Raw genomic sequence first — 12,752 nt, 5'->3', positions numbered from 1 at the left:
AATTTCAGCCATTGTTTCTCCCTCCTTGGGACCAGGGACCATAGGTTAGCTGCCTGCCTTGCCTTCTGGGCAGTGTTGGCCTGGCCCCCATGCAGCAAGACAGTGTCCATTTGAGGTGTCCACAGTGTCAGCATTCCCAGTGGGGTACAGGTGGCCCTCACCTCCACCCAGCTGTACAGGCGTTCCTGGGTGTGCCGGTCATCCTTGAAGCCGGTGATGGCCAGCAAGTCCACCACAAACTGCTTGGGGCTGATGTGCAGGGTCTGCCAGGAGAGCCCCCGGTCAGGCAGGGCTGGAAGCAGCTGCCCGACACACATTTGCTCCCTGCCTTGCAGAGTGGGATGCGGAACAGGGGCTTCCCTTGGTCTGCAGGAGCTACAGGGATCAGGGGCCACCGTCAAGCCAAACTACCTCTTGGTCAAGGCTTGGTTCAGATGACACTGCCCTGTCTTCCTGTCCGTGCGCTCCTTGCCACCCTTGTGCCCCTGGCCTGTTCCCCTTGACTTGATTCCCTTTGCCTGGCACCACTTATTGTGGAGCTAGGGGGACAGACAGGTGGAGAAGCAGCAAGGTCTGGGGCCTGGCAAACATACCCACAGCCGGTTGGTTAGGGAGACCACACTGGCTGTCATGGCTTTGGGGTCCTTTTGCCTGATGGAATCCAGGATGATGTCAGTCAGGAAGCGATGACATTTTTGTGCATAAAACATCTCTTCCCAGGATAGAGAGAAACTCAGGAAAGTCACCTCTGTGGAGGAGAGAGTAGATGTGGCCACATCTGCCTGCGGCTAAGGCCTTAGAGCCCGCCTGGAGGAAGGGAGAAGTGTAGGGCTCCTGAGGGAGACTGTTTTCCTGAAGTACCCTGGGTAGGGGCTCGGGCATCTCCACAAGGAAGCGCAGGGCCAGGTATGGCTTCAGAGTCTCACCTCTGGGCTGGGGGCTCGCTGTAGTCGGTGCCTGCCTGAGGTTGTCCATCTGTGTGGTATAGATGATGCTGTCCTCAAAGAACATGCAGGAACCATCGCTGCCCACCACGGGGGGATGGGCCACTTTGAGGATGACCCCTGCATTATCCACCTCACTGGCCTCAGGCAGAGGCTGCTCAGGGCCAGGGCTTTCTGTGAAAACAACACGGGGTGGGGTTCCTCCTTAAGCCACTTTGGAGCCCAAGCAGGGAGGGGGTCTCTGGTGACAGAGCAGCACAGTCAGTCACCCCAGCCTTCTAGCAGCTTCTGCTTCCAGCTTCTCAGATGTGGCACCCTCTGCTGACAGGGCCCTGTCCTGGCTCTCCTCTCTCCATTGTCCTAGAAGTCTTACAAGCCCAATCCTACATTTCAGAACTCCAAGGAACTCCCCAAATTCCTCTTGAACTAAGGCTGGTATTTTTTTTTTTTTTTTTAAGATTTTATTTACTTATTCATGAGAGAGAAAGAGAGAGGCAGAGGGAGAAGCAGACTTTCTGCAGAGCGGGGAGCCCGATGCGGGACTCGATCCCAGGACTCCGGGATCATGACCTGAGCCGAAGGCAGACGCTTAACCATCTGAGCCACCCAGGCGCCCGAACTAAGGCTGGTATTAACTAGAGTTGATAATACCCCAGCTGGGAGACTGGAAATTGTTGGAAAACTGTAAAACGAGAGGAGCTTTTTGGGTGAGCTTTTGATATATGTCCACTCTGAGGAGTACGTTTGACAGACCAACTCACGGCTCACAGGCAGGGCCTGAGAAGGACCCTCCAAGGAGGGCCTAAGCCTTTAAAAGGGAAAGCAACAGAATACTGTAGAAAGACTTTGAGGGAGCAGAGGAAACAGCCCAACATGGCAGTTCTCAGCATACTCCCCGGGGTTGTCTCCACACTGCCCCTCCACACATAACACGCCTCTCTTCAGCTCCTTCTTCTGTCCATTCCACCTCAGGAATCATCCACACTCCTGCAGTCACACAAGCCAGAAACCTGGCCTCTCTCTTGCTGGATCCTTCCCTACCTCTTCCCCCAACTGCCTAGCCTGTTTGATCTAGAATGACCTTACGCTTCTAACACTCCTGCTTCTGCTGCTACGTTTCCTCTACTCCTGGAGCAAGCTCTCTGAATGCACACCTGACTGCTTGCTCCCTTGTTTAAAATTCTTCAGTGGCTGCCCACACCCCATAGGATGAGAACAAAGTACCAGGTCCTAAACTTGGCCCACAAGACCTGTCCTGATTAATTATGTCTTTAGCCCTATTTCCCATCACTTCCCCACATGAAACCTGGCCTCCAGAGCTAGACCAAAGACCTGTGTTTCCACAAGCACCCGAGATTTCTCCTTCCTTCCCCTGCTCACTCCCCAGCCCCTAGCCTTCTTTGTGCTTCTATTATTTCATAGACACCCTCTTCCCACATGCTTCATGCAGACTCTTAGCCCCACAAGTTATGCCAGTGTGCTGGTCATCTCTGTCTGCTGCTTGGCAGAGCTGGCATCAGTAAATAGAGGGTTCTAGTCCCCCTTTGTCACTAATTCACTCTGTGGTCTTGGCCAAGGTTTGCCCTCTCTGTTGTTAAGTGAGACTTAGGTCAAGGATGGGACAGGACTCACCATTCTCTCTTGGCTTCTGCTTGCCCCAGTCCTTCAGCGTGACAGCTCTTCTCATGGGGAAGTATGGCTTAAAGGTTGGCTCTGGCCCCTTGTCTTTGGCTCCAGCTCCAGCCCCTGCCTGTGGGCCCAGGTCCTTCTCTGAGCCTGTGGAATGGCTTTTCCAGGAAGCTGAGGTGCTGGGCTGGGAAGGAGCCTCACTTCCCGAAGGGAGCTGCAGGGTAGCCTCCTCCATGGAGCTGCTCCGGGGGACTGGCAGTGGCTGGAATTCCCACTGTTTACAATTGACCATGTCCCATTCCCTCACCAGGGAGATGAGTTTTTGCATGGGGGTGATGGGAGGGTCTTTGGTGTCAGGTTTCTGTGTGAGGTTGACTGTGGTGCATTTCTTCTTGGGAGGACTCTCAGGGTGGGCCCCCCAGTATCTGGGGTTGGCACATAAGCCAGGACAGTGGGAGTAAGTGCTGGGATTGCCCGCCCTCTTGGCACCTCGGCACACGGACACCTGGATGGTCCGGGAGTACTGCTCAGACTCCTCCGTCTGGCCGGATCTGGCCAGGGTCCCCTTGGCCTTGTTCCATGGAGTTCTGTCACTGCATTCTTGGAAGTCCATGGGCATGCAGGCAGTGGTCTGGGGAAGGAGGACATGGCAGCTCTGGGAATGCTGTGCTTCCACATTGAAGCTTCACCTGAGAATAATAATCTGGGCCTCCAAGCCCTCACTTGCTCACCCATCAATCCTATCCTCCACATAGGTCAGCCGTTGGAGCTTTGCTCAGCCTGAGTGGGGGTGGTGCTAGCCCAGGGGCCTCTCATATTCCAAAGGGACATACTATCAGCATCCGAGGCCACAAGTGGCCAACATTTCCCTGTGCTTCCTTCAATGTTTGGACATAGTTAACATGCTAGGAGTCCACGTAGGCCCTGCTCTTTAATTTTGCCATGCCCCTCAGTAGCAGAGCCTACTCCTGAACCCTGTGGTAGCGCTCTCAGGACAAAAACGAACCAAACAAGGCTGGGGCTTACTTCTTTGGTGTCTCTACTGAACTCCACCAGTGACCTTGGCCCTTCTGTCACCACATGCAGCCTCCTGATGGGAAAAGCTTCTTCATTTTCAGATTCTTTCTCCTGGGTCCATGACCTGCAGACTCCAAGAGGGAGTCAGTGAGCAGAGAAGCTTCTACTAGTTCATCAACCAGTTGGTCAGGTCTGCCCTGTGGCTAGTTAACTCTAAACAGGGGCGGAGAAGGGCTCTTAAAAGGTTTCACTTAGGTTATTAGCCAATCCTGGGCCTGCTCCACCCCCTTAGCCCCAAGGAGAACGGGCAGGTGGGACTGAGGACAGGATTCTCAAGAGGACTATAAAGGTCCAAACTCCAGAACATGGTGTCTAGAGCAAAGTTTCCTTACTTGTATGCCTCACATTGGGCAAGAGCTTCTGAGAGGGATGGGATGTGGTAATCCTCTACCTCCTGGCAGAATAATGGCCATTCCCTGCAGATGACAAGACATCGCCGTCAGGCTGGGCAGCTGCGATGGGAGTGTGGGTGGAGGCATAGCCTTCGGAGCTGCTGCCTTGAACAGCAGTTCACATATTGGAAATAATATAACCTCCTCCCTGAAAGCTACAAACTCAAGATTTTTTCTTTTTCTTTTTTTTAAAGATTTTATTTATTTGAGAGAGAGAGAGTGAGAGACAGAGAGCATGAGAGGGAAGAGGATCAGAGGGAGAAGCAGACTCCCCGCCGAGCAGGGAGCCTGATGCGGGACTCGATCCTGGGACTCCAGGATCATGACCTGAGCTGAAGGCAGTAGCTTGACCAACTGAGCCACCCAGGTGCCCCAAACTCAAGATTTTTTTATTGCAGAAGGAAGGGGTTTCATCATATGGTTTCCTTCCATTTGTCACTTACTTAAATTCAGATGGTAAAAACAGTTTTCCAAGTCTCAGGAAGTTGAGAATGTGTCGGAACATTTGGCCATCCCCGTGGATCAGCAGGGTCTGCCCGTAAGTGATCCAGGACACTCTTTGAGGGTTGGATAGAAGTTCTGGATACTGCAAGGGGTTGCACGCCAGACTCTGTTAGTCTGTTAGTTAAAGAGCTGGGTCGTCAGTAAGGGGCAGGTCAGTCTTCTCTTAATTCATCTTCTCAACCATTCTAGAACAGAGGCTTTGGGATTTCCATCTCCCTGTCTTGTTAGCCACAGGGAGCCATAGTGGGGAGCAGAGCATCCAGGGACAAGAACATCCCTGCTTCGAGTTTTGCTGCCTTCTAGACTAGATCACCCTCTCAAGGCCTTTGTAACCCCGCCCTGTGTCTTGCTTGGTCCAGACCCCTCAGACTGGTCTCCTCCTGACCCAAACTCCTGTGGGCCTTCCCAGTGTGCTGCTCATACAACAAGAGCACTTGGGGCCAGGAGCAGCGGGAGATGCTACCCTCAGCAGGGGCTAGGGCTGTGTGAGGGCCAGGTGACTAGGTTCTAAAGCTGCTCAGCCACAGAAGGCACGAGGAAAGGAGGATGCCTGGGGCCAGCATACCTTCAGCAAGGTCTGCAGGGTGGTTGCATACCAGTGGCTTCCAACATAAACTTTGATGATCTGTTGGGGGGAATACACAGTGATTTCTGCCGTCCACTCCTCATCTAAGGAAACCAATGAGAAGGAACAGATCACATGACCAGAAGGGAAATAGGTGGGGCATTTTGGTTAGTAACACATGTTAAGACGCAATATCTTCATCAGTCATGTTGTGTTGCCTCCTCTGAAAAGCAGCAGGAACCCCTTAAACCAACCTTCTCTCAGGCCTTCCCTGCAGCTCACCAGCTAGCTCACTTTCCTGGGTGGTGAGGTGGGTTTGGAATGGCAGCTTGGAGGGTCAGCTGGTGACTCAGGGTGGGGAGGGTGAGCCGTCTAAACTCTCATCAATACCAGGGAGCCTGATGCTCTTCCCCTGACCCACCTCTCTCAAGAAAGCTGGACTGATGTTCCTGTCCACCTACATTGCCAACTGCCTCTGGTTTCTGGCTGGGTGTGTCCTGGGTGTCTAACTCTTCATGTGGTGAGGAGTCCCTCTGTATGTTTGTGCTTGTGGTTTGGCAAATGTCACATTGCCAGCTCTCATCAAATCACTGTCACTGCTATAGAGACCAAGCCTCTAGGCCTGTCTGGAGAATTGATTTATTTATTCTGAGAAGATGAACCCATGACTCTTTTCCTAGGGGAGACAAGGCTTAGGCTTTGTTCTGATGTTTGGGAACCAGTTTCTAATGAGCTTTGTAATGAGCAAAGGGTATATAACTAGGTTACATAATCAAGAGGTAAGAGGTATATCATTAGACTGTGAGCTCCATGAAGATAAGGACTGGGTCCGTTTTGCTCACTTCTATACTCATAGTGTCTGCTTCCTTCCTGGTATGTGGTAGGTGCACAATAAATGTTGACTATTGCTGAATGATAGAATACAGTGGAAACTTGATCTAAAAACTTTTTGTTAGTAAGAGGTTATAGGGAAGCTGGTGAAAACAACATTAGTTTTGGACTCAGACTCAAACTCTAGCTCGATCACTATCTCACTGTGTAATCTGAGCAAGTTACCTCCCTGAGCCTCTGCTTCATCTGTTAAAAGGACCAGAGAGTGCTCCCCCCTGGGTGGCTCTGAGGATCAAATGAGCACAGCATGTCAGCTCTCAGAGCCAGAGCAGTCATACCCTTGGAGACCATGCGGCCCCATACCAAGGTCAGTTGGTACTGCCCAGTCTGTACTACTCAAGGCTACTCATCGGCTTGAGGTGAGGAGGGGTACCTTAACATGAAAGTGTCCCTCTAGGAAAACCTACAGATGTTGACTTTCCTCTCCTCTTCCATCTACGGTTCCTGGCCCTGGCCAGCCTTGACTTTCCTTTATGATACCCAAGCCCTCCTCTGATACTAAATTCAAATAAAGCAGCTTTCTCATTTACTGAGCACATCCACGGGTGCCAGAGTCCTCGGCTCCAGATGAGTCTTCAGGGCTACTTTCATTGGCTCGTAGGTGATGTCCCTCTTGTCCAGGAAGGCACAGAGCTCGTACACCTCAGAAATAGTCTCAGTCAGGGGTAGCCGACAAGTCCCCAGCCAGTTCCTGCCCAGAGGAAAGGCCTGTTAGAGAGAACCTCAGCACCGCACCCCAAGGGAGTCGGGCCTGCCAACTTTTCATGTCCAGAATGCCTTGCCTCTACCACTGGCTCTAACCTGTGGCCACTACATCATTTCCTGCTTTAACCAGAAATCTGGTGATGTCTTGTGGGAGACTGAACTTGGACACACAGGCTCACCATGTTGAAGCTGAGTCTGACCTACTTCAGCAAAGCCCTCTAAATCAACTAACTGTAAGTTTCTAGGCTCTGCCTAAGGTTCCAGAAGCCAGACCAGGGCCCAGACACTCCCATCCTACCCCCATAAGTATCTGCCCATGCCATCTCAGTCACTATATGGCAGCCTTCCTTGGTCTTGGGAGGTTACTAATACCCTGTGTGCCTAGGAAAGAGGCTGGGGGTCTGAACATCAACCCCCTGCCTCCAAAGGCACTTGTCTTTGCCCTCTGTGACATCAGGGATGGGACATCTCTGGGAGAGATGGGTGGTGTGGGCCTCAATGGCCCAAAATGCCCAGGGTTGGCTGACCTTCTTCCTAGGGGCTCAAGAAAACCCACTTCTATGTTTAGTTTTGGTATCAATATATTTTGTGACCCTAAGAGAATTGCTCTACTCTGAACATCAGTTTACCTTTCTATAAAACAGGATTAGAATCCATGCCCCTGCACTAATGGGGACATTCAAGAGCTCATCCCCCAAGGCAAAGGCCAGGTATCACCTCCTTTGGAAAGCCCGCCTTGCTTTGCTTCTGGAGCTCACCCCCAGTTCTTGCCTTTCTGTGTCTCCAGCAAGCCTCCCAAGGGTTGTGGGGTGGGGGAGGACCTTTGTATAAAGGTCTGCATGGAAGGGGAATTATCTAGCACCCTAAGGGTTGTGACTGTGGCCTGCTCATCTCAGACCTAGAACAGGGCCAAAAGCAGCAATGGATTGCAGAAAAAAGAAGTATGAAACTGTCTGAAGACTTTGAACTTTGGGAACCCTTATACTTGGCACCAGTCCTCTCCTCTAAGGCCTGGGTTTAGTGGTGGTGGTGGGTGTAGCTAACATGATGGGTTTGTTCCCAAGGACACGACTTCCCTCTGGCTCATGGACAGGGCCCCAGGTTGGTTCCTGAGGAAAGGCAAAGACCAGCCTGAGTGGAACCAAGCTGCTCTCTGAGGAGGGCCTTACTTGACATGCTGAAAGAGGACCCCGTTCCCTGTGATGTACAGTCTACTGCCATCCAGCGTGCTCTCGATGCGGAGCTGTCCCAGTGCGGAGTCTGGGTACTTGACAAGCAGACCCAGGGCCATCATGTACAACGGCTTCACAGACTCCAGGCCTGCTGCACGGCCCCCCTTCCCAGGGCTTGGGGGAGGACAAGAGGTCCGGGAACAGCCACCTGTGCCGGTGAGAATGGGGTGACTCCTATACCCCTCATGGTCATAACTCTATTAGAAGCTTTGGGTCTTGCTTCCTACTGCTGCCTTGAATTAGTACCAAAGAAGCTTAGAGGGAGATTATTTCCTTGCACAGTCTAATCTGGATCCTCTCAAAATCAGTATAATTTTTCGAATACTTAGTTAGGTTTACAGGTCAAAGTTATTGGTTGGGAGGTAGGGTTGGGGGGGGATTAATTTGCTGTATCATTAACATTTGATTTTCAGAAATTTCAGTAGAGCTGCCCTTTGGCCCCAGCCTCTTCAGGAATCTCCCTTAGTTCCAAGCTCTGCTCTAATCATCCGTGGGGAAGGACCGGCAACCCTAAGCACAGAACCTGATGTGCATCACAGGCTTCTCAGAGTCACAGCCCCTATCACTCCTGGGCAGATTTTTCCCCAGAGACAAACTACATGGTGTTACTTTCAGATTGGGTATTTGGGTTGCTGGCTCATGGGCAGGCCCTTGTTCTACTGCAGTGGGCACAATGCACAGTCTATAGGATCCTAGCCCAGTGGCAACAATGGGCCAGGAGGCAAGCTGCTGGGTGATTTTCATGGATCTTTATAAATGAAATTTTTTAAAAAAGATTCTATTTATTTGAGAGAGAGAGAGCCCGAGCAGAGGGAGAAGCAGGCTCCCCACCCAGCAGGGAGCCCGATGCGGGGCTCGATTCCAGGACCCTGGGATCATGACCTGAGCCGAAGGCAGACGTTCAACTGACTGAGTCACCCAGGTGTCCCTGGTTTTCATGGATCTTCTCCAATCCTCTGAGTAAGCCTACAGGAGGCGTCATGCCATCCTTCTATCACAGATGAGGAAACTCTCCTGAGAGGCTAATTAAGTACCTTGCCCCAGACCACAAAGCTAGGTGGGGCAGAGCTGGGATTTGAGGGCAGTTTTGCCCATCTCCAAGGATACCGGAGCTGTTTCCCTTAGTCATGCGCTTTATAAAAGGCAAAACCCATGCTTTGTGTTTGAGGGCTGCTGCACGGTTTACAGAGCCTGACTGCAAACACGCTTTCCCTCCAACTTCACGTGGCTCTGGTGGAGCAGGCACCGCTGTACTCCTCTCTCAATGACTCATGTTCTCTGAGAAATAGAAGCCCCTGAAGGAGGAGTTTCAACTCACCCCCTCTCAAGAGGATTGTAAGGCCCTGGAACAGGCTCCCGAGACCTGCTGCAGGATGCCACTACTTGCAGATAGGATAGAACTCCCATTTTGCCTGGGGACGAGGCTGCGGGGGCTGGGCCTAAACACAGCAAAAGACCTTATTCCCATGGGTAAATGTCTGGTGATGCACAGGCCAAACTCCACGTGTGCAAGACCGTTCTCTACGTCCTCAGCACGCCAGCTGAGGCCACACTGGGGTAGCTAGTTTCCTGCAACATGCCCAGTAGCTTCCACAGATGTACAGGATTTGGGAGATGGGATGATGAAAGGCAAATAAAACATGTAAGGAAGAAACTAGAATGAGGTAGGCCTGGGAGCATGAAGGCCTGGATTGGACCGGGGTCAGGAAGCGTCAGAAGCAGGCAGACAGGCACAGCAGCCAGAGGCTGTGAAGTAGGGAAACAAGGGAATTTGGGGGTGGGTGAGAGAACTGAAGCACTAGCGGAGAAGCTGCCTGAGAGTCTCCCATGCCCTCCAGCCATGCCTGGAAGGGGCAGGATGGCAGTGGCCATCAGCTGCTGCAAGGTGCTCACCATTTCCACAAGCAGGGCAGACCCACTGTACCCCTGGGAAGCTTGCCCTTGCGCCCAACCTCCCTCCCTAGGACATTCAGGCCTGGTTTCCCCACCCAGGCTGGGCTGAGCTACCTACAGCTCAGTAGGAAGGCTGAGCAGACAGAGGGTACACAAGGGTTCAGGCTGAAATTGCTCTTCTCGTATTCTAAGTCAGCCAAAACACCCACCTCTCACCACTGCCCAAAGCCCAAAGTGGTTGTGGGAGGGAGGGGAGATGTTTGTTCTTGTCTTTTCCAGCTCAATCCTGGACTGCCCCAGAATGTCAAGGGGAGGGCAAGGTTCCCCTGGTGACATACCCATGTTCATTCGGTACAACCTTACAGCTTCAGTGAGCTCGGGGATTTCCAGAATTTCCACTTCTGCTTCTAACACATCTATGTTGGAGAAATTATCTGGTAGTAAAATCTTCTGTGAGCGTAGAAAATTCACTTGAAAAGCAAAAGGAAACAAAATGGTTAAGGAGGTTATTTCTGATTCAACTGTAGGTCCAGGTTTTGGCAGGTTTGTGGTTCTGCAACGTATCCTAGGCTCTCCTTGTTCTGAAACAATTTCTAAACATACCTGGTTCGATTAGCTTTGAGTCTGTGGTTTCAAGGTGAAAGGCCCCAAATGACTTTGTTTTCCTGTGTTTGAGTCCATGGGTGTGGCCTCCCTTGGCCTGGCCTGGGGCTTCCAGGCCAGGCCCTCCTGGTGAATATACTGGCCTTGAGACTTACCCTGTGAGTCTTGACCCAAGAGTAGGTCATTCCAAAAGAGGGAGTTGTCTTGCCGCTTACAGAGGAAGGGCCCAGCTGAGCTGGGCCGGCAGGTGGCACTTGCAGTTTGTCCCTGCCTGGATTGCAGTGTGGGAGGCAGAGATGGAGCCAACGCTAACGTCCTGTGTGAATCAACTTGGAGATTCAGAAGCACATCAAGACAACTTTCCAGGTGACTATAAGGAATGGCTGGGGTTCCAGGCATTTGGGCCCCAGTACAGTTTGGGTGTTTCCTGCCCTATTCATCTAGGTGGCAACAGCATCTTGGAATCAAAGAGCTCACTCAGTTCACACCCTGACCAGAGCATGTCCTAGGGTGGTGGGGGGAAAGAGGTTGTCTCTGTCCAGGGTTGAAGATCTCCCTCCTTAGGCCACTAGCTCAAGCAGACAATTTTACAATGATTTGGGGGAACCTTTCACCATACACCCTCCTTCTCTTTTGTTCTGGATTTAGTGGATATGAGAGCAGGTAGGGACCATTCTTTGAAACAAAGGAATAGGAATAGGAAACGCTCTTTCCTCATTTTATGCTGACAGGAACTGAGGCTGGGAGACCACCCAGGTGGATATATAAAGGCAAGCTAGAGAGTAGCTGGCTTTTGAGCCCAGCTCAGGGCCTTGCCCTTCACACCAACTCCTGTGGCCCCTGATCACTGCAGGCAGCTTCCAGTGCCCCTTTACACCCAGGCCATCCCCAAATGAACAGGGAATAAAATAGCTCTGAGGTCTGTGGGAGTCTAAAGCTGGGAATCTGCTTGCCTTCCAGAAGGCTCTGTCATGCTTCCACCACTTCAGCCCAAGGAAGCTCCTGAGGCCCTAAGCACCAAGCTGAGCCTCCATGGGATGTGGGATGGGTAGGGGTGGATGGGCCCTATCAGCCACCCCCCCACCCCCAGGATAGAGCAATCACCAATGAAACGGAACTCGCTGCACTCGCACTCGATTAGGGCCACAGTCTCAGCCAGCCACAGCAGATTGTCTTCAGTCACCAGGCTTGGATACTTGGCCACTAGGTCTAGGGGCAGAAAACAGTAATGCACTTCCTCTTCCGTGTCTAACAGTGGTGTGTCCATGAGTCCCAAAGGTGCCTTATCATGTAGGCCTGGAAGAGAATGTGCAGAGTGGCATTACCACCTCTCAGAGGCCAGGGGTTCTCACTGATCCCAGGGTCCTAGGGGAAGCTGGGGAGATCACCCCAGAGATGGTCCCTGCCAGGTCCCTCCTTTCCCCATCCCCCCCTCTCTAGATGTAACCCTAACCGCAAACGCAGGAGTATGGTGGGGAGAAGGACACGGAAATCTATTTTTCCTACAATGAAGGGCAGTAGGACGTGTTGTAAGAGTTTTGCTTATGTACTCAAAGTCATTAAATTCATACTTGTTACCTATCTGGTTTTTTCTAACTGATCAAACCAACCATTGTGACCCACAGATAAAATGGATGCTTTTGACTCTCTTGGAAGCTCAAAACCCATCAATAATCATGAATGGCTGTTTTGGTATCTCAGATAGGCCAATCTATACTGTAAGTCACCCATCAGACGGTGATCATTTGGAGACACTTCTTGTGTGGTAGTTAGAGGTGACTTGAAAGGTTGGTAGAATTCTCTGACTACGAGGAGGGGGCAGAATACAGCCCAGCCCAGCCTTGCCCAAATATGCAGAGGAATGAACGTGGAAAAGGGTGTTTAGTTCCAGTGGATAAGCAGCCTTGGAGAGGGCATGTGGCAGGGTACAAGATCAAAGAAGATGATGGAGAGGTACAGAGATCATCCAAAACTAGTTCAGCAATCAGAGTACTCTCTGGAGGAAGCCACTTCTGTTAGGGTGAGGAGAAGGGAAGCTGGTGTGGGCTATAGGAAGGGTCAGCCAGTGGGTATACCTGTGAAGGCGGGGCTTTTTATAGGAAATTCTGAGGGTTTGCTGATACACTTCCATGTTCGCCAGTAGTTCAAAGATGCTCTCTCAGCAACAGGTATGTCTGCAGGCCGTACACGTAGGTGGTGTTTCCCTTCCTTCAGATTATCTAGAGTCTGTTACATACAGAAAATTACTGCCTGGAAAATTCTAAATCGCATAATTATCGATTAGTTCTTGGGCAAAATACCAGGAAAAATAGCATGT

The 12,752-nt window shown here is 51.5% G+C and overlaps 1 protein-coding gene across 1 annotated transcript in view; it reads right to left on the bottom strand.

Annotated features, from left to right (window-relative positions):
- KCTD19 (potassium channel tetramerization domain containing 19) overlaps nt 1-12,752 on the bottom strand; it is a 29,889-nt gene that overhangs the window by 891 nt on the left and 16,246 nt on the right. Inside the window, exons 3-15 of the mRNA XM_035024992.1 lie at nt 12,511-12,661; nt 11,540-11,731; nt 10,171-10,302; nt 7,877-8,087; nt 6,533-6,693; nt 5,112-5,215; nt 4,486-4,628; nt 3,983-4,066; nt 3,600-3,714; nt 2,577-3,204; nt 927-1,118; nt 594-748; nt 162-263 (exon numbers count right to left, since the gene is read on the bottom strand). Coding sequence (XP_034880883.1) covers nt 162-263; nt 594-748; nt 927-1,118; nt 2,577-3,204; nt 3,600-3,714; nt 3,983-4,066; nt 4,486-4,628; nt 5,112-5,215; nt 6,533-6,693; nt 7,877-8,087; nt 10,171-10,302; nt 11,540-11,731; nt 12,511-12,661 — 2,370 coding nt within the window. The remainder of the gene's footprint in view (nt 1-161; nt 264-593; nt 749-926; nt 1,119-2,576; nt 3,205-3,599; nt 3,715-3,982; nt 4,067-4,485; nt 4,629-5,111; nt 5,216-6,532; nt 6,694-7,876; nt 8,088-10,170; nt 10,303-11,539; nt 11,732-12,510; nt 12,662-12,752) is intronic.

This window comes from Mirounga leonina, unplaced genomic scaffold (genome assembly GCF_011800145.1).
Source record: "Mirounga leonina isolate KUSES-001 unplaced genomic scaffold, KU_Mleo_1.0 Mir_180, whole genome shotgun sequence".
NCBI classification, from domain to species: domain Eukaryota; kingdom Metazoa; phylum Chordata; class Mammalia; order Carnivora; family Phocidae; genus Mirounga; species Mirounga leonina.
The sequence above is the reverse complement of the archived record's forward strand: the minus strand, read 5'-3'. Positions and strand labels throughout refer to the sequence as shown.